The sequence below is a fragment of the Ranitomeya imitator genome, chromosome 2 (assembly GCF_032444005.1).
Source record: "Ranitomeya imitator isolate aRanImi1 chromosome 2, aRanImi1.pri, whole genome shotgun sequence".
NCBI lineage: Eukaryota > Metazoa > Chordata > Amphibia > Anura > Dendrobatidae > Ranitomeya > Ranitomeya imitator.
In genome coordinates, this window is record NC_091283.1 from 512874914 (window position 1) to 512896888 (window position 21975).

Sequence of the window (21975 nt, forward strand, 5' to 3'; positions counted from 1 at the left end):
TCCCAATTCACAATCCACCCCAGATCCTGTAGAATGGAGAGTGTGAAATTGCGGTCGATCTTGAGAAGCTTTTCTGATCTCGCCATTATCCAAAAGTCATCTAGGTATGGTACTATGGAAATACCTTGATTCCTAAAGGTACCTTCACACTGAACAATATCGCTAGTGATCCGTGACGTTGCAGCATCCTGGCTAGCGATATCGTTCAGTTTGACAGGCAGCAGCGATCAGGATCCTGCTGTGCCATCGTTGGTCGGCGCAGAAAGTCCAGAACTTTATTTCGTTGCTGGACCTCCCGCAGACATCGCTGAATCGGCGTGTGTGACGCCGATTCAGCGATGTCTTCACTGGTAACCAGGGTAAACATCGGGTTACTAAGCTCAGGGCCGCGCTTAGTAACCCGATGTTTACCCTGGTTACCAGTGTAAATGTAAAAAAAAAAACAAACACTACATACTTACATTCCGGTGTCTGTCCCCCGACGCTGTGCTTCTCTGCGCTGTGTAAGCGCAGCGGCCGGAAAGCACAGCGGTGACATCACCGCTGTGCTCTGCTTTCCGGCCGGCGCTTAGTGCAGAGAAGCACAGCGCTGGAGAGGACAGACACCGGAATGTAAGTATGTAGTGTTTTTTTTTTTTTAACGTTTACGCTGGTAACCAGGGTAAACATCGGGTTACTAAGCGCGGCCCTGAGCTTAATAACCTGATGTTTACCTTGGTTACCAGGGGACTTCGGCATCGTTGGTCGCTGGAGAGCTGTCTGTGTGACAGCTCTCCAGCGACCACACAGCGACGCTGCAGCGATCGGGATCGTTGTCTAGATCGCTGCAGCGTCGCTTAATGTGACGGTATCTTTAGATAGGCTACTACCTCTGACATTAGTTTGGTAAATATCCTTGGGGCCGAGGCTAGGCCGAAGGAGAAACACTTGAATTGAAAGTGATAAACTACCCCTCTGTTCGTCAGGGTGAATCTCAGGAATTTCTGCTAGCAAGCGTGTATTGTGACAAGGTAGTATACACTCTTTAGATCCAAGGTGCACATCACCAGGTCTTTGTCTATGAGAGGTATTGTTTACTTTATAGATTCCATCCTGAATCTCCTGTGCCTTATCCATATGTTCAGGGGTTTCAGATTTATAATCTTCTGGGAGTCTCCTGATGGTTTTTTTTTTATATGGAAAATAGGTGTGAATAATGGCCCTTGCCTCTCACTGAGATGGGTACTGGGACGATCGTTTCTATTTCTAAGAACTCCTGGATGTCTGGCCACATAGAGTTTAAGAGGGGATAAGATCTGGTTACCTTTCTGGAGGAGGACTGGTGAATTCTAATTTGTAACCCTGAGCAATCACCTGCAGAATCCATGGGTTTTTGGATATTTTCTGCCAACCCCCTAGAAATCTTTGTAACCGACCTCCCACTCTGTTGTCATTTATTTGGTTTTCCTGAACCTGAACCCTGGAAGATGGAGTCTCTACCTTTTCCACCCTTGGGATAGGACCATCTCCCAGTCTTCCTTTCCCCCTGTAATCTGTCTTCTGACTAGGCCGGGATCTACGAAAGGGCTGGTATTTTTTTAGTATTTTCCTCAGGGAACCCTTTCTATTTGTCTGAGACTTTTTCTAATATGTCGTCTAGAATAGTCCCAAACACTTTATCCCCTGAGAACGGGATCCCACAAAGTTTATTCTTTGACTGAATATCGCCCGAACAAGTCTTTAGCCAGATAGCTCTTCTGGCTGCATTGGATAAGGATTCGCTTCTGGCGGCGAATCATACAGATTCCGTCGAAGCATCTGCTATAAAACCTGTTGCCAGCTTTAGTAACGGTAGGGATTTGAGGATAACATCTCTAGAGGTTTTAAGGCCCCTTCACATTAAGCGACGCTGCAGCGATACCGACAACGATCCGGATCGCTGCAGCGTCGCTGTTTGGTCGCTGGAGCGCTGTCACACAGACCGCTCTCCAGCGACCAACGATGCCGGTAACCAGGGTAAACATCGGGTAACTAAGCGCAGGGCCGCGCTTAGTAACCCGATGTTTACCCTGGTTACCATGCTAAAAGTAAAAAAAAAAAAACATTAGATACTTACCTACCGCTGTCTGTCCTCCAGCACTGCGCTCTGCTTCTCTGCTCTCTTCCTGTACTGTCTGTGAGCTGGAAAGCAGAGCGGTGACGTCACCGCTCTGCTTTCCGGCTCACAGCCAGTACAGGAGGAGTGCAGAGCACAGCGCTGGAGGACAGACAGCGTTAGGTAAGTATCTAGTGTTTGTTTTTTTTACTTTTAGGATGGTAACCAGGGTAAACATCGGGTTACTAAGCGCGGCCCTGCGCTTACTTACCCGATGTTTACCCTGGTTACCAGTGAAGACATCGCTAGATCGGTGTCACACACGCCGATCCAGCGATGTCAGCAGGAGTCCAGCGACCAAATAAAGTTCTGGACTTTCTTCAGCGACCAACGATCTCCCAGCAGGGGCCTGATCGTTGGTTGCTGTCACACATAGCGATTTCATTAACGATATCGTTGCTACATCACAAATAGCAACGATATCGTTAACAATATCGTTATGTGTGAAGGTACCTTTAGCCTTGAGATGTTCTTACAGATCGTCCATCCATAAATGCATGGACCGGGCTACCGAGGTTGCCGCTATATTGGCCCGTATTATTGCCGCTGAGGATTCCCAAGTTCTCCTCAGCAGTCCATCCACTTTGCGATCCATTGGATCCTTCAACGCGGAGGAGTCCTCAAACGGAATCGCCATCTTCTTTGCCACTTTTGCTAATGGCACATCTATCTTAGGAACTTCATCCCAAACCTTTATATCCTCTGGATTATAAGGTAAACTGAGTCTTAAGTGTCTAGGTACCACTAGCCTTTTCTCCGCCTCCTGCCATTCTTCCAATATCATGGAACGGATATGATTATTAACCGGAAAAACTTTCGTGAGTTGAGCATGCAGACTGCCAAACATTTCATCTTGAATTGAGGTTTCCTCTTGAGTGTCCTGTAACTGCATGGTGTTACGTACTGCATGTAGGAGTTCATCCGTATCTGCTGCCGAGAAGAGATATTTCTTTCCTCTTTCTAATGGTTCTTCTCTTTCTTCTTGATCTGACTCCTCCGTATCTTCTTGGTCAGAAGAAGGACTGGACTCCATCGGTCTTTACCGCAATTTTTGTGGTTCTGTCTGGCTGGTCTGAGAAAGATTCAGGCTCGAGATGGATGCCTGAACCTCCTGACGTATCATTGCTCTCATATTAGTTAATAATGAAGTTTGTTCTTCGCTGACGATTTTAGATGTGCATGACTTGCAGAGCGGTTTCCGCCAGTTCTCTGGGAATCTAGCTGCGCAAATGGGACATTTATTCTTTCCAGCCTTTTTCTTTTCAGGTGCAGGGTTGGGAGACTCTCCCTAAAATACACAGAGACCACCGAATACGGGGATAGGGGGATAGACAGGAGCATTGTAGTATGGCTTTAAATAGCCTACTCACTTGCTCCTGTGACAGCTCTGGCCCCTCAGGTCTGGCAGATTCCTCCATTGTGAAGGTACACTAGCTGGGTGCTCCTTATCATGATGGCCGGCGGCACATAGCTCCCCATACCCTGTTCTTATATTGCTCTTTACCTGGTTGATCCTGCCCTCCTTACCGCGTCCCACACGGTCTGACCGTGCTGGAAGGCCTCTCCTGAGCCTAGCGTCCCGCTCTCCAGCGCTCGTTGCGACCGGAAGTGACGTGGCCAGAAGTGATGCGGCCGCTGGACCCGGAGGCAGGAAGCGCCTGCAGCGCTGAGAACGGCCGCCGCAAATGGAAGCACCCCACAGCAGACAGGCGCCCGGACCGAGAGCCCCCAGTATGGAGGAAACGGACCCGACCCCAGGAGCAGCACTACACTGGGGAGCCTGAGGGACCCCCCATGGCAGGTATCAGCAACAGATGTCTTGCGGTGGGGAAGGGAAAGGCTGGGCCCCCCAATCTCCACCATCTGTACAGCACTGTCGGAGGACAAGCTTGCTGTTCCTATCCACAGTAGGACTGGAAAAACACTGGTGGGTGGAGTGGGGAGGGTCCTTTTAACCGCTTGTTGTTCCTGTCCCACTGAGGGCAAGAAGGACGTCCTCCAATGGTGCTGTCAGGTGGTGAACTGGAAATACGCCGTTGCGATGCCGGGGAGACTGTATGGATGACGTAGGGATGCGTCATCCACACAAAGCAAGAAGGCAGATGGCATCGCAAGAAGAAAGGAGGCGCTTGACCTAGACCAGCGACGCCCATTGAAGCAGACCGCCCCGCAGGTGAGTATAATAAAAGGCTCCTTTTCTTGTCTTGTAGGTCTTAGGAACTTCATCCCAAACCTTTATATCTTCTGGATTATAAGGTAAACTGAGTCTAATGTGTCTAGGTACCACTAGCCTTTTCTCCGCCTCCTGCCATTCTTCCAATATCATGGAACGGATATGATTATTAACCGGAAAAACGTTCGTGAGTTGAGCATGCAGATTGCCAAACATTTCATCTTGAATTGAGGTTTCCTCTTGAGTGTCCTGTAACTGCATGGTGTTACGTACTGCATGTAGGAGTTCATCCGTATCTGCTGCCGAGAAGAGATATTTCTTTCCTCTTTCTAATGGTTCTTCTCTTTCTTCTTGATCTGACTCCTCCGTATCTTCTTGGTCAGAAGAAGGACTGGACTCTATCGGTCTTTTCCGCAATGTTTGTGGTTCTGTCTGGCTGGTCTGAGAAAGATTCAGGCTCGAGATGGATGCCTGAACCTCCTGACTAAACCATTCTACTCCCTCTCCTTGAGGTGTTACTACATCTCACCCATCCATCAAGGTCAAAGGGTCGTATGAGGCAGGGTTCAGTAAGGAGAGCTGGCGGGCTTGCAGGGAGTGGGACCACCCTCAGGGCTCTTGTCAGCTTGCTTACATAATTATTAAACTAATCTGCAGACAGGTGTGTGTGAGCATGTCCTCAACTCAGTGCTGTAGTCCCTTTAATAAATCATCTGATAGACTGCCTTTAAATCTCCCAGCAACGCTTGATAGCTCACTGTCCTGAAAGAGCGTCCTCTGGCAATGTCTATAATGGAAGATGTTCTTTCTACTGGAAAATCTAAAGGAATGAGTTTGTGGTATGACTACTTATAAATATATATGATCCATGACTAGCTATAAATTATGTATTTGTGAATATTAAGTGACACTCAGCATCAGGACCTCATATTAATAAATATGTAGTGTGAATGCAGCACATAACAGCGTCCAACGCAGATATTAACAGTAATTACAGCTACAAAATGCACGCTCACCCCATCAGTGAAGAAGCTCCGCAGCATCCGCAGACTCGGCACCCGGCCCACAACTCTCCTACGGTTGGAGAAGGAGACAATTATCAGATTACATGTCTAGCAGAGACATTACCAGCTTTCATCTCATCTGTGTCTTGAGTGCATCTGCACTGCTGCTCACCTTCCTCACAACTGATGCACACTCATACCATGTGCCGCAGGTCCTCAGACAAGAAGTAGTGCCACCGCTGACAATTCTACATCCGCCATCTAAAATCAGTCTACAAGATACTGCCTATCTAGGAGCTCCCCACAGAACTACCGCATTCAGACCTCAACAAAATTATTTTCTTTTTTTTGCAATTGTCTTGTTTTTGGCACAGCCAGAAATATATATAGGAAGAGAGATGAATGCCATACAAAATACACTTTACTCTATTACACAGAATAGTTTATTTCATGACGCGATAACAAAGTCAATTGCTTAACACCTTGTTGGTGGAAAAGTTCTATTCAAAGGGTTTCTCTGGGTACATGATGTCCATGTCCTACCCTTTGGAGAGGTCCATTGGTGGTCCAATGCCAGGCAACCCCTCTAATCAGCAGTTATTAGCTCTACCTGAGGCCACATGTAATCACTGGACAGAGCTGCAATGCATATGCTCCATTCAACATGTAGCAGACGCTGCCGGGTACTGCAGATCAGCTCTTAAATAGGAGCAGGTAATATGTAGGAAAAATGTAGAATTACAGCAAAGGGGTATTCCCATCTCCAAGATCCTATTCCAATATGTAGTAGGTGTAATAATAATAATAATATTAGCAAATACCTCCAATCAGAAATGTAGTATAGTTTTTCTAATTCGCTATGTCTCTTTCCTCATGTGCAGGCATTGCAGGACCTTAGTTATCCATGGTTATGACCACTGATATAGTGACAGCTATTTGCTATTGGTCGTAACCATGGATACCCAAGGTCCTGCAATAGCTGCACATGAAGAAAGAGACATAGCAAATCAGAAAAACTGTACTACATTTCTAATTGGAGGTAGTTGATAATATTATTAGTATCACACCTACGACATTTTGGGATAGGATCTTGGAGATGGGAATACCCCTTTAAGAGAATATTGTTATTGAAAATCCATTAAAAATTCAATGTGAAATAGCATACACATGTCTGACATAACGTTCTTAATTATTGCAATGATTAAGGACATTGTATGCTTTCCTTTGCTGCATTTCTACATTTTTCCTACATGTGAATTCTTGTGCTACTACACGACTTTATCCGCGCATCAGGGATCCTTGTTCCATGAGTGAGCTTATTTTTTCTTTTATTGGACCTCAGAGAAATCCAGTTATCAATATGACTTTTCTGAGTCCATTCAATCAGACTGCTAAAGGGTTTTACTCATGAAGACCCTTACTTATGGTTGAAGTACAGCCACTCATTGGAAAATATTTGCCATAAAAACGACATTTCACCTCTAGCAGCAGAAAAAGCATCTGGCTACCTGTAGCTTAACTGACAAAATAAGCTGATTCTCATGGGTAGAGGAGCAGGACCAGGAACAATGAGGTTTTTAAAGGGGTTATCCCCAAATAGACACCTTGTTTGACAAACAAGACTTTAATAAAAAATAAATGGTTGCTCCAAGCCTAAAAGTACATTCTTCTTAGTGAAAAGAAGACTGCACCATTTTCATGAATGCAGATCTAGGGTGGAGAGGGGTAAGAGGGATTGGCACTACAGCCTATTGGTTTAGATTTATATGGCATTCATTGTCCAAAGGTTTACATTTTTTACTGGATACTATTGTACTGAATTGTTGCGGTATCCTAACCTACACTCGCCAAATGTGTCCTATGACCTCTGTTGGACTTATGTATCCCTATAGACATATTTATTGCATAAATATTATGTCAACATCTAACTTGGCTGCTTGCTTATCCACCATAGAGTAAGATAAATGGTGTGCTGCAAACAAAATTGGCACGGGGCGCCGAATCAATCAAATACACTCATCTGTGGTGAGAGTACCCCACACTTACCTTGGTAATCTCCCTTCATCACGGAATGTGTTGAGTCCATCATCACAAGATTTTGAGCGCTCAGTGGTGATGGCCAGAAGATAAGACGAACGCCGACTGGACTTAATGCTACCTAAATAAAACAGCACAGAGAAGACATATGGGACTACACGTGCACCACTGCAAAATGAACAATTAGCTTTCACATTCACAGTACTTCTATGTATGTTCAAGTATTAACCTGTTAAACTGTAAAGCGCTGCGGAATATGTTGGCGCTAAATAAAGATTATTATTATTATTTATTATTAGTATGAAGGAATCCTTTATGTACGAAAGGTGCCTCCTATGTATAAAAGGATAGGTTGATGTCTTCTATGTACGAAAGGTGGCTACCTTCAATGTACGAAAGGTGGCTACCTTCAATGTACGAAAGGTGGCTACCTTCAATGTACGAAAGGTGGCGTCGTTCAATGTACGAAAGGTGGCTACCTTCAATGTACGAAAGGTGGCTACTTTCCATGTACGAAAGGTGGCTACATAGTTACACAGTTATTAAGGTTGAAGGAAGACTTTAAGTCCATCTAGTTCAACCCATAGCCTAACCTAACATGCCCTAACATGTTGATCCAGAGGAAGGCATAAAATTGTCCTCCCCTGTATTGATGGCCCTGCAGAGTTTAGTGTCATCTGCAAATATTGAAATTCTACTCTGAATGCCCCCTACAAGGTCATTAATAAATATGTTAAAAAGAAGAGGGCCCAATACTGACCCCTGTGGTACCCCACTGCTAACCGCGACCCAGTCCGAGTGTGTTCCATTAATGACCACCCTTTGTTTCCTATCCCTGAGCCAGCTCTCAACCCACTTACACATATTTTCCCCTATCCCCATTATGCTCATTTTATGAATCAACCTTTTGTGTGGCACCATATCAAAAGCTTTTGAAAAGTCCATATACACTACATCTACTGGGTTCCCTTGGTCCAGTCCGGAACTTACTGTACCTCTTCATAGAAGCTGATCAAATTAGTCTGACATGAACGGTCCCTAGTAAACCCGTGCTGATACTGGGTCATGAGGTTATTCCTCTTCAGATACTCCAGCATAGCATCCCTTAGAATGCCCTCCAGGATTTTACCCACAGTAGAGGTTAAGCTTACTGGCCTATAATTTCCGAGTTCAGTTTTTGTCCCCTTTTTGAATATTGGCACCACATTTGCTATACGCCAGTCCTGTGGTACAGACCCTGTTATTATGAACTCTTTAAAGATTAAAAATAATGGTCTATCAATGACTGTACTTAATTCCTGCAGTACTCGGGGGTGTATCCCATCCGGGCCCGGAGATTTGTCAATTTTAGTGATTTTTAGACGCCGACGTACTTCCTGCTGGGTTAAGCAGGTGACACTTAATGTGGAATTTTTGTTATCACTGATCATATTGTCTGCCATGGGATTTTCTTTTGTAAATACTGATGTAAAAAAAGTCATTTAGCATATTGGCTTTTTCCTCATCCTCATCCACCATTTCACACATACTATTTTTAAGGGGGCCAACACTATCATTTTTTAGTTTCTTACTATTTACGTAAGAAGAATATTTTGGGATTATTTTTACTCTCTCTGGCAATGAGTCTCTCTGTCTCAATCTTTTCTGCCTTCATTTGCTTTTTACAGACTTTATTTAATTTTCTGTATTTATTTAATGCTCCATCACTACCTGCTTCCTTTAATTCTCTAAATGCTTTCTTTTTGTCACTTATTGCGCCCCTTACAGCTCTATTTAGCCATATTGGTTTCCTCCTATTTCTAGTATGTTTATACCCATACGGTATATACTGTGCACAGGTCCTATCCAGGATGCTAATAAACGTCTCCCATTTTCTTTGTGTATTTTTGTGTCTCACGATATCGTCCCAGTTAATTGCACCAAGATCATCTCTCATCCGTTGGAAATTTGCCCTCCTGAAGATAAGTGTCCGTGTAACCCCTCTACTACACATCTCATTAAAGGATACATGAAAACTTATTATTTTGTGATCACTATTCCCCAAGTGACCCCCAACCCTTATATTTGCTATACGGTCTGGCCTGTTGGTTAATATTAGGACTAGCAGTGCCCCCCTTCTTGTTGGGTCCTGAACCAGTTGTAAAAGGTAATTGTCTCTCATAGTTGTCAAAAACCGATTACCTTTGCTGGAACTGCAGGTTTCTGTTCCCCAATCTATTTTAGGGTAGTTGAAGTCCCCCATAATAATGACTTCTCCTTGAGTCGCAGCTTCATCTATTTGCTTTACGAGGATATTCTCCATTGCTTCCATTATGTTTGGAGATTTATAACAAACCCCCATCAGTAATTTATTATTTTTTCCCCCTCCCCTTATCTCTACCCACAGGGACTCTACATTTTCATTAGATTCACCTATATTATCACGCCGGATGGGTTTTAAGGATGATTTTACATACAGACACACCCCTCCCCCTCGCTTATCTGTACGGTCATTTCTGAAAAGGCTGTAGCCCTGCAAGTTAACAGCACAGTCATGGCTCTCATCCAGCCACGTTTCAGATATCCCCACCATGTCATAATTATGCTCCAACAACATTAATTCTAATTCGTCCATTTTGTTGGCGAGGCTTCTGGCATTAGTATACATGCACTTGATGTTCCTCTCTGCACCTCGATTCTTTCTTAAATTATTAACTGTTCTAACCCCACCCCCCATGCCACCGCCACCCCCAACTTCCTTATTTGTGCCCAGGTCTCTATCTGCACTATCTTCCCCTCCTATAAAATGAATACCCTCCCCCCCAATTCCTAGTTTTAACACTCCTCCAACATTCTAGCCATTTTCTCCCCCAGCACAGCTGCATCTTCCCCATTGAGATGCAGCCCGTCCCTAGCGTAGAGCCTGTAGCCAACTGAGAAGTCGGCCAAGTTCTGAAGGAACCTAAACCCCTCCTTCCTACACCAATTCTTGAGCCACTTATTAACCTCCCTAATCTCCCATTGCCTCTCTGGCGTGGCACGTGGTACAGGCAATATTTCGGAAAATACCACGTTGGAGGTCCTTGCTTTCAGCTTGCAGCCTAATTCCCTGAAATCGTCTTTAAGGACCTTCCACCTACCTCTAAATTTGTCATTTGTGCCAATGTGCACCATGACCGCTGGGTCCTCACCAGCCCCTCCCAGTAATCTGTCCACCCGATCAGCGATGTGTCGGACTCGAGCGCCTGGTAGGCAGCACACTGTTCGACGATCCCTGTCTTTGTGACAGATTGCCCTATCTGTTCCCCTAATAATGGAGTCACCCACTACCAGCACCTGTCTGGCCTATTTGCAGCCTTACTGGAGCAGTCACTCCTCCGGCTTTCAGAGGACATGCCTGGCTGCAGCAGTGCTACCCCTGTACTGGCACCCCCTCATCTGCCAACTTAGCAAACTTATTGGGGTGTGCCAGATCAGGACTAGCCTCCCTGGCACTCTTCCCTCTACCCCGCTTCCTAACTGTCACCCAGCTTGCTACTTCACTGTCCTGCAGCTCCATCCTACCATCCCCCCCCCCCCCCTCATCTATCCCATTGAGCGTCTGCTCAGTGAGCAGAAGACTCATCTCCATATTGTCTATGGATCTCAGTGTTGCCAGCTGCACATTTAGATCCAGAATCTGGGCTTCCAAATGCTCAACGTGCTCACATCTTGCACAGCAGTATGCACCCCCGACCGGCTGACTTCAAGGACTTCAATGTACGAAAGGTGGCTTCCTTCAAAGTACGAAAAGTGGCTTCCTTCAATGTACGAAAGATGGCTTCCTTCAATGTACGAAAGGTGGCTTCCTTCAATGTACGAAAGGTGGCTTCCTCCAATGTACGAAAGGTGGCTTCCTCCAATGTACGAAAGGTGGCTTCCTCCAATGTACGAAAGGTGGCTTCCTCCAATGTACGAAAGGTGGCTTCCTCCAATGTACGAAAGGTGGCTTCCTCCAATGTACGAAAGGTGGCTTCCTCCAATGTACGAAAGGTGGCTTCCTCCAATGTACGAAAGGTGGCTTCCTCCAATGTACGAAAGGTGGCTTCCTCCAATGTACGAAAGGTGGCTTCCTCCAATGTACAAAAGGTTGCTTCCTCCAATGTATGAAAGGTGGCTACCTTCAATGTACGAAAGTTGGCTTCCTTCAATGTACGAAAGGTGGCTACCTTCAATGTACGAAAGGTGGCTACCTTCAATGTACGAAAGGTGGCTACCTTCAATGTACGAAAGGTGGCTACCTTCAATGTACGAAAGGTGGCTACCTTCAATGTATGAAAGGTGGCTTCCTTCAATGTACAAAAGGTGGCTTCCTTCAATGTACGAAATGTGGCTTCAATGTATGAACGGTGGCTACCTTCAATGTACGAAAGGTGGCGTCGTACAATGTATGAAAGGTGGCGTCGTACAATGTACGAAAGGTGGCTACCTTCAATGTATGAAAGGTGGCTACCTTCAATGTACGAAAAGTGGCTTCCTTCAATGTACGAAAGGTGGCTTCCTTCAATGTACGAAAGGTGGCTTCAATGTATGAATGGTGGCTTCATTGTATGAATGGTGGCTACCTTCAATGTATGAACGGTGGCTTCAATTTATGAATGGTAGCTTCAGTGTATGAACGGTGGCTACCTTCAATGTATGAACGGTGGCTTCAATGTATGAATGGTGGCTTCAGTGTATGAACGGTGGCTTTGATGTATGAAAGGTGGCTACCTTCAATGTACGTAAGGTAGTTTCCATGTATGAAAGGTGGCTACCTTCCATATATGAGAGGTGGCATCCTTCAATGTACGAAAGGTGGCTTCCTTCAATGTACGAAAGGTGGCTTCGTTCAATGTACGAAAGGTGGCTACCTTCAATGTACGAAAGGTGGCGTCCTTCAATGTACGAAAGGTGACTTCCTTCAATGTATGAAAGGTGGCTTCCTTCAATGTACAATAGGTGGCTTCAATGTATGAATGGTGGCTTCAGTGTATGAATGGTGGCTAACTTCAATGTATGAACAGTGGCTTCAATGTATGAATGGTGGCTACCTTTAATGTATGAACTGTGGCTTCAATGTATGAATGGTGGCTTCAGTGTATGAACGGTGGCTTTGATGTATGAAAGGTTGCTACCTTCAATATATGAAAGGTGGCTTCCTTCAGTGTATGAAAGGTGGCTTCCTTCAGTGTATGAAAAGTGGCTTCCTTCAGTGTATGAAAGGTTGCTTCCTTCAGTGTATGAAAAGTGGCTTCCTTCGGTGTATGAAAGGTGGCTTCAAGCAATGTCCTTAATTTCTCATATTTGACACAATTTTACACAAGGATTTATATAATTTATGTTGGAATGTCTGATTGTGCCAGGTAAGGGCAGCAAATAGCCAAGTCTAATCTGAGCCGCTTGCATCCTTAAATGATGTGGTGTCAATCCAAGGAGCACAAGCCTATTATTTTTAATGATGTATCTGGACTTGCTGATAAAATGATAGCACCAGCAGCCAGAGAGTCGGTGGTATTCTGGGGATGCACTAATTTGAAGATTATCGGCGGAATGGACTCCCTAGAGATCTGCACACTGTTCTCTCTAACCAGCTCAGATTTCAGCTTCTTAGTAGCCAGAAATTGCTTGGGAAATATGTTGGTTCGAAGACATTCTCAGGAATTACACTTGTGTGTGCTTTTTCAACAACTCTTTAACAAATAAAAGAAAGACTCTACTGCTTTGCTATCATTTAGAAAATTTCTGTGATAAAGCTAAGCAATATCATTACAAAATTGTCTCAAGTCAATGCACCCTTAAAGGAACAGTAAACCTAGAAATGAATGATAAAACTAAACAGGATATAATCTAGCTTCTGGTCAGTCTGCAGGATTTTCTGCATGTTCTTGAAGCAATCTTGCGTAAATCCTGCAGAGCACAAATTTCAATAGTTCCAATTTGGGCTGGGATATAGCTATTTAATGTGTATGGGGCCTTTAGTTATCAGCAGAACGATAGTTGTCGACAGAACTATGTTCTTTCGAGTCCCCCATAAATAGTAAAGCTCAGCTTAGTTGAGCGATCCTGTGTTCTCTATGACAGAGACGCTGTCAGATTCCCCCAAGGATTGGCTGTTGGAAATCTAACATGCCCTAAGCACATGTAACAGTCAGATATCAACTGGTTCAGGAGACTTTAGTCCAATGTGTACAGGAGTCTTAAGAGCTAGGTCTTAGATGAGGGTGTGTCTTAGACAAGAGGCGTGGTTTACCAATCTTTAGGACCTACAGACATGCGCAGAGGGGAGAGGATCCTGCTGCAGGTCAATTGTGCTACAGTAAAAGGAGCAATATTTATTCCTTTGATCCGGACTCCACATCCCGTACGTGTCCACAACACTGAGCACCTCAGGCAATGCACAACACCAATACTAAAATACAGCCCTGACTTCAAGCACAATTTAAATATACTGTACTTTTAATACTTGTTTAACCATTTTTGTTCTTAGGATTAATTTCCCCATATTGTAAAAACTTCAATAAAATAGCCAGTGAACCAGCATTCAAATAAACAATCAGGGCACTTACTGCAGTCTTGTGAGTAATGGCGACCGATGGAAAAGCTAAATGTTGGGGAGGAAGGACTGTCGGAGATCACAGGGGCAGAGTTGATGGCGCTAGATACCACGCAAGAGGCAGGGACATGTTTGGCTCGTAGGTCAATGCTTGGACTTGTTGGCTCATCTATAAAGAATTAAGATTAGAATTATGTAGATTTACTACCATACTGGATGTGTGAGAAATCCTATAACAAATAAATCTCATATGTAAGCCGACATAACTCAAATGATAACAGAGAGGTGTCCATGCAGGAGTGCTCATCCTCCTGCTATAATCAGATGGACCTGCTCATTGAAGAAAGGTCTATTATTGGAAAACTCCTTGAAGATTTACTGTCAGATAAACGCATTAGTAACAACCAAATCAATTAATGCAGTCTTACCAATAAAAGGGATCGATGCCAGAGGCTCCTCCGAAAATGGTAAGGGGGGTATCCTTTGCAATGGTTGTTCACTGTGTGTCTCCTCACTGCCAGCAGGAGAAGTTGAGTACTCCAAGTCTTTGCCTTCCTCAGGAAAGAGAACATTGACTTGGCGAGCAGCTGCCGGTGGCTTGCGACCTGATGGAGGCTTTTGCCTCAATACTACTTCCTCTCTTCTCTCCTCTGTGGCACTACTGTCATCTGTGGAGCTGACACTTACAGATGGCTCTCTCCTTTCTATTGGGGATGGGGGAGAACTTGGATATTGAGCTGTCCGAAATGTAGGGAAGCCACTAAATGCAGTCTCCCTAAAGGAAAAAGCATGGAGCAGTTCAGTCCGACGCTGAAAAGATGGACTATAACTCCGATACCCAATGTACCCTGAATCCCCAGAATTAGAGTGCTGGGTTGGAGGCTTGGCTACATCTCTAGGGACAGATGGCACAGTCTGACTTACAGGTACACGTGACACTGCTTGTGTTGTCCGTGGGGGTCTGTCTGAAGTCCAAACATGGCGTTCATAGGGAGGAGATATTAAAGCATCCAACTCTAGTTTCTCCATAGATCTTCCATACTGAGCCAGAAAATTATCTGACTGCGCCCGATGACCCCAAGAATCATTATCAGGAGGATGGTGGAGAGTATCTTGTGACACACTATGAGGCCAGTTATTAGGATGGGAGAGTTCTCCTAGGCGATCTTGTGAGGCACTACGTCTTCTTGGGGGTAAAGCAGAACCCCTCCTACGAGGGGTCTGCTGAGACATCCAGTTGCACAGTGCTTGCTGTCTCTCCCAATGGCTCACCCAGCGGGGGTTAGCTGTCTGCTCCCAAGAGTCTACAGGAGCTTTAATTGGAGGCTCTGGCTGATAGCGCGAAGTCCAACCATATGCAGAATTACAGGGAGGGCCCGGTCCTCTGAATCTGTCAGATGAGGATGGTGACCCCATGTAGGGTCTTTGGGGAGGAAGAGGATTAGGAAGCGGTCTGGAATAACTGTCATGATGAGTAGGGCTGCTCCTCGGTACATCCCCATGTATGGGGCTTCTAATGGAAGGAAAGTCCTCATAGTTTGAGCGCTGTACTCTGGAGCTTACAGGATACCCAGGAGAACATTCAGGTGGCTGACTCCGCCATGGATAAAACACAGGTGGTGGCTCGGGGATACTATGTGCTCCTCCACGGTATGGCTCATTCCCTTTCAGATATGCATCTTGCGAGTACGCCTGAAGATGAAAATGGAAATAAAAATATATTAGAAACTTGGTGTGACTCCACGTAAAGCAGTAATGGTGTATTAAAAAATACATTTTAACAGGGTTGTCCACTATTAGACAACCCCTATTAATAGAACCAAGGAAAAAAGAAAGAACAAAAATTGGTGCTCACCTTCTGGACTAGTGCCACTCCTCTGTAGTCAGTGCTAACTATGCAGAAGAGAGGCCAGTCCTTGAGGGGAATTATTCTTTTTATATTGCCATTTCCTTGGGCCCATTAATAACAACCCATTTAAACTCACTCCTAGAACTGGTGGTGGAGCAGGAAACAAGGCAATAAATTGGATTTAGCCAAAATAATAGCCAGTGCACACCGCAACCGCAATGCAAATAGGAATGCTATTATAGCTAATACTTTCCTATGGATAGTGGTTATATACAGTGCCTTGCCAAAGTATTCGGCCCCCTGGAATTTTTCAGCCTTTTCCCACATGTCATGCTTCAAACATAAAGATACCAAATGTATCAGGAAGGATATAATGGAACTAGAGAGAGTACAAAGGAGGGCAACAAAATTAATAAAGGGGATGGGAGAACTACAATACCCAGATAGATTAGCGAAATTAGGATTATTTAGTCTAGAAAAAAGACGACTGAGGGGCGATCTAATAACCATGTATAAGTATATAAGGGGACAATACAAATATCTCGCTGAGGATCTGTTTATACCAAGGAAGGTGACGGGCACAAGGGGGCATTCTTTGCGTCTGGAGGAGAGAAGGTTTTTCCACCAACATAGAAGAGGATTCTTTACTGTTAGGGCAGTGAGAATCTGGAATTGCTTGCCTGAGGAGGTGGTGATAGCGAACTCAGTCGAGGGGTTCAAGAGAGGCCTGGATGTCTTCCTGGAGCAGAACAATATTGTATCATACAATGATTAGGTCCTGTAGAAGGACGTAGATCTGGGGATTTATTATGATGGAATATAGGCTGAACTGGATGGACAAATGTCTTTTTTCGGCCTTACTAACTATGTTACTATGTTACATTTTTGGTGAAGTATCAAAAAGTGGAACACAATTGAGAAGTTGAATGAAATTTATTGGTTATTTTAAATTTTTGTGCAAATTCGAAAACTGAAAAGTGGGGTGTGCAATATTATTCGGCACCTTTACTTTCAGTGCAGCAAACTCATTCCAGAAGTTCATTGTGGATCTCTGAATGATCCAATGTTGTCCTAAATGCCTAATGATGATAAATATAATCCACCTGTGTGTAATCAAGTCTCCGTATAAATGCACCTGCTCTGTGATAGTCTCAGGGTTCTGTTTGAAGCACAGAGAGCATCATGAAGACCAAGGAACACAACAGGCAGGTCTGTGATACTGTTGGGGAGAAGTTTAAAGCTGGATTTGGATCTACCAAGACCCGGCCGTTCCTCTAAACTTTCATCTCAAACAAGGAGAAGACTGATCAGAGATGCAGCCAAAAGACCCATGATCACTCTGGATGAACTGCAGAGATCTACAGCTGAGGTGGGACAGTCTGTCCATAGGACAACAATCAGTCGTACACTGCACAAATCTGGCCTTTATTGAAGAGTGGCAAGAAGAAAGCCATTTCTCAAAGATATCCACAAAAAGTGTTGTTTAAAGTTTGCAACAAGCCACCTGGGAGACACACCAAACATGTGGAAGAAGGTGCTCTGGTCAGATGAAACCAAAATCAAACTGTTTGGCAACAATGCCAAAGGATATGTTTGGCGTAAAGGCAACACAGCTCATCACCCTGAACACACCATCCCTACTCTCAAAAATTTTGGTGGCATCATCATGGTTTGGGCCTGCTTTTCTTCAGCAGGGACAGGGAAGATGGTTAAAATTGATGGGAAGATGGATGGAGCCAAATACAGGACCATTCTTGAAGGAAACCGGTTGGAGTCCGCAAAAGACTTAAAAATGGGATGGAGATTTGTCTTCCAACAAGACAATGATCCTAAACATAAAGCAAAATCTACAATGGAATGGTTCACAAATAAACGTATCCAGGTGTTAGAATGGCCAAGCCAAAGTCCAGACCTCAATCCAATCGAGAATCTAAGGAAAGAGCTGAAAACTGCTGTTCACAAACGATCTCCATCAAACCTCACTGAGCTCAAGCTGTTTGCCAAGGAAGAATGGGCAAGAATTTCAGTCTCTCGATGTACAAAACTGATAGAGACATACCCCAAGTGACTTGCAGCTGTAATCGCAGCAAAAGGTGGCGCAACAAAGTATTACCGTATTTTTCGGACTACAAGACGCACTTTTTTCCCCAAAAATGTAAGGGGAAAATGGGGGTGCGTCTTGTAGTCGCAATATACTTACATATCATGTGGCGGCGGTCCCGATGCAGCCTCCCTTCCCATGCTGGTGCGGCTGTGGCTGTGCTGCGGGCAGTGGCTGTGCTGCGGGGCTGTGGCAGCGGCTCACTGGGCTCAGTGGGGGCTCCGACGGCATTTCGTCAAAGCCCGGAGGCCCCCCGCTCATCCGTGAATGGCAAGTTGCGGTGGCCTCCGAGATCATGGGCGCCGAGAAAATGGCTGCCAGGCCGGCGCACGCTTAGATTCAAATCTCGTCAATGAGATCTCGTCTCCCGAGATCTCGGGGCGAGATCTTGGCAACAAGATCTGAATCTGAGCGTGCGCCGGCCTGGCGGCCATTTTCCTGGCGCCCATGTTCTCGGAGGCCACCGCAACTTGCCATTCAAGGATGAGCGGGGGGCCTCCGGGCTTTGACAAAATGCCGTCGGAGCCCCCACTGATCCCAGAGAGCCGCTGCCACAGCCCCACAACACAGCCCCTGCCCGCAGCACAGCTTGTGCCCCAGAGCCCAGCCACTGCCCGCAGCACAGCTTGTGCCCCAGAGCCCAGCCACTGCCCGCAGCACAGCTTGTGCCCCGGAGCCCAGCCTGTGCCCCGGAGCCCAGCCGCTGCCCTGGAGCACAGAGCCTCCACCCCTGCCCAAGCACAGAGCACCAGCCTGGGATGGGATTTCCTGGAGGCCAACGCAACAGCCTGGACCACCGAAAGGCCCCTGTGACCACTTCTCCACCTGTGGCGATCCCTTCACTGGTAAGCTGAATTCGGACTGTAAGACGTACCCCCATTTGAAACATTTTTTTTTCCTTATTTTTATTCTGAAAATTTGGGTTGCGTCTTATCGTCCGGTGCATCTTATAGTCCGAAAAATACGGTAAGTTAAAGGGGCTGAATAGCATTGCACGCCCCACTTTTCAGTTTTTGAATTTCCACAAAAATTTTAAATAACCAATAAATTTTGTTCAACTTCACAATTGTGTTCCACTTGTTGATTCTTCACCAAAAATGTACATTTGGTATCTTTATGTTTGAAGCATGATATGTGGGAAAAGGTTGAAAAGTTCCATGGGGCCGAATACTTTCGCAAGGCACTGTATTTATCAAGGCATTGAATAGATAGTATACATATATATACAGTTAGGGCCAGAAATATTTGGACAGTGACACAAGTTTTGTTATTTTAGCTGTTTACAAAAACATGTTCAGAAATACAATTATATATATATAATATGGGCTGAAAGTGCACACTCCCAGCTGCAATATGATAGTTTCCACATCCAAATCGGAGAAAGGGTTTAGGAATCATAGCTCTGTAATGCATAGCGTCCTCTTTTTCAAGGGACCAAAAGTAATTGGACAATGGACTCTAAGGGCTGCAATTAACTCTGAAGGCGTCTCCCTCGTTAACCTGTAAACAATGAAGTAGTTAAAAGGTCAGGGGTGGATTCCAGGTGTGTGGTTTTGCATTTGGAAGCTGTTGCTGTGAGCAGACAACATGCGGTCAAAGGAACTCTCAATTGAGGTGAAGCAGAACATCCTGAGGCTGAAAAAAAAGAAAAAATCCATCAGAGAGATAGCAGACATGCTTGGAGTAGCAAAATCAACAGTTGGGTACATTCTGAGAAAAAAGGAATTGACTGGTGAGCTTGGGAACTCAAAAAGGCCTGGGCGTCCACGGATGACAACAGTGGTGGATGATCGCCGCATACTTAATTGGGTGAATAAGAACCCGTTCACAACATCAACTGAAGTCCAGAACACTCTCAGTGAAGTAGGTGTATCTGTCTCTAAGTCAACAGTAAAGAGAAAACTCCATGACAGTAAATACAAAGGGTTCACATCTAGATGCAAACCATTCATCAATAACAAAAATAGACAGGCCAGAGTTAAATATGCAGAAAAACACCTCAAGAAGCCAGCTCAGTTCTGGAAAAGTATTCTATGGACAGATGAGACAAAGATCAACCTGTACCAGAATGATGGGAAGAAAAAAGTTTGGAGAAGAAAGGGAACGGCACATGATCCAAGGCACACCACATCCTCTGTAAAACATGGTGGAGGCAACGTGATGGCATGGGCATGCATGGCTTTCAATGGCACTGGGTCACTTGTGTTTATTGATGACATAAGAGCAGACAAGAGTAGCCGGATGAATTCTGAAGTGTACCGGGATATACTTTCAGCCCAGATTCAGCCAAATGCTGCAAAGTTGATTGGACGGCGCTTCATAGTACAGATGGACAATGACCCCAAGCATACAGCCAAAGCTACCCAGGAGTTCATGAGTGCCAAAAAGTGGAACATTCTGCAATGGCCAAGTCAATCTCCAGATCTAAACCCAATTGAGCATGCATTTCACTTGCTCAAATCCAGACTTAAGACGGAAAGACCCACAAACAAGCAAGACCTGAAGGCTGCGGCTGTAAAGGCCTGGCAAAGCATTAAGAAGGAGGAAACCCAGCGTTTGGTGATGTCCATGGGTTCCAGACTTAAGGCAGTGATTGCCTCCAAAGGATTTGCAACAAAATATTGAAAATAAAAATATTTTGTTTGGGTTATGTTTATTTGTCCAATTACTTTTGACCTCCTAAAATGTGGAGTGTTTGTAAAGAAATGTGTACAATTCCTACATTTTCTATCAGATATTTTTGTTCAACCCTTCAAATTAAACGTTACAATCTGCACTTGAATTCTGTTGTAGAGGTTTCATTTCAAATCCAATGTGGTGGCATGCAGAGCTCAACTCGCGAAAATTGTGTCACCGTCCAAATTATTTCTGGCCCTAACTGTAATATTCCTCTATTTCTAAATATTGCTAAGACCTGGTCCACAGAACATTTTATGCCCTCCATTTAGCAAATACATATATAAGCTGTAGGCAACATACAGTGGGGCAAAAAAGTATTTAGTCAGTCAGCAATAGTGCAAGTTCCACCACTTAAAAAGATGAGAGGCGTCTGTAATTTACATCATAGGTAGACCTCAACTATGGGAGACAAACTGAGAAAAAAAATCCAGAAAATCACATTGTCTGTTTTTTTAACATTTTATTTGCATATTATGGTGGAAAATAAGTATTTGGTCAGAAACAAACAATCAAGATTTCAGGCTCTCACAGACCTGTAACTTCTTCTTTAAGAGTCTCCTCTTTCCTCCACTCATTACCTGTAGTAATGGCACCTGTTTAAACTTGTTATCAGTATAAAAAGACACCTGTGCACACCCTCAAACAGTCTGACTCAAAACTCCACTATGGTGAAGACCAAAGAGCTGTCAAAGGACACCAGAAACAAAATTGTAGCCCTGCACCAGGCTGGGAAGACTGAATCTGCAATAGCCAACCAGCTTGGAGTGAAGAAATCAACAGTGGGAGCAATAATTAGAAAATGGAAGACATACAAGACCACTGATAATCTCCCTCGATCTGGGGCTCCACGCAAAATCCCACCCCGTGGGGTCAGAATGATCACAAGAACGGTGAGAAAAAAACCCAGAACCACGCAGGGGGACCTAGTGAATGAACTGCAGAGAGCTGAGACCAATGTAACAAGGCCTACCATAAGTAACACACTACGCCACCATGGACTCAGATCCTGCAGTGCCAGACGTGTCCCACTGCTTAAGCCAGTACATGTCCGGGCCCGTCTGAAGTTTGCCTAGAGAGCATTTGGATGATCCAGAGGAGTTTTGGGAGAATGTCCTATGGTCTGATGAAACCAAACTGGAACTGTTTGGTAGAAACACAACTTGTCGTGTTTGTAGGAAAAAGAATACTGAGTTGCATCCATCAAACACCATACCTACTGTAAAGCATGGTGGTGGAAACATCATGCTTTGGGGCTGTTTCTCTGCAAAGGGGCCAGGACGACTGATCCGGGTACATGAAAGAATGAATGGGGCCATGTATCGTGAGATTTTGAGTGCAAACCTCCTTCCATCAGCAAGGGCATTGAAGATGAAACGAGGCTGGGTCTTTCAACATGACAATGATCCAAAGCACACCGCCAGGGCAACGAAGGAGTGGCTTCGTAA

The 21975-nt window shown here is 44.8% G+C and overlaps 1 protein-coding gene across 1 annotated transcript in view; it reads right to left on the bottom strand.

The window, feature by feature from the left end:
- The window catches only part of ARHGAP23 (Rho GTPase activating protein 23), a 115485-nt gene that overhangs the window by 29726 nt on the left and 63784 nt on the right, over positions 1–21975 (bottom strand). The window contains exons 7-10 of the mRNA XM_069751705.1: positions 14330–15593; positions 13915–14070; positions 7358–7469; positions 5324–5381 (exon numbers count right to left, since the gene is read on the bottom strand). Of these exons, the coding sequence (XP_069607806.1) occupies positions 5324–5381; positions 7358–7469; positions 13915–14070; positions 14330–15593 (1590 nt within the window). The remainder of the gene's footprint in view (positions 1–5323; positions 5382–7357; positions 7470–13914; positions 14071–14329; positions 15594–21975) is intronic.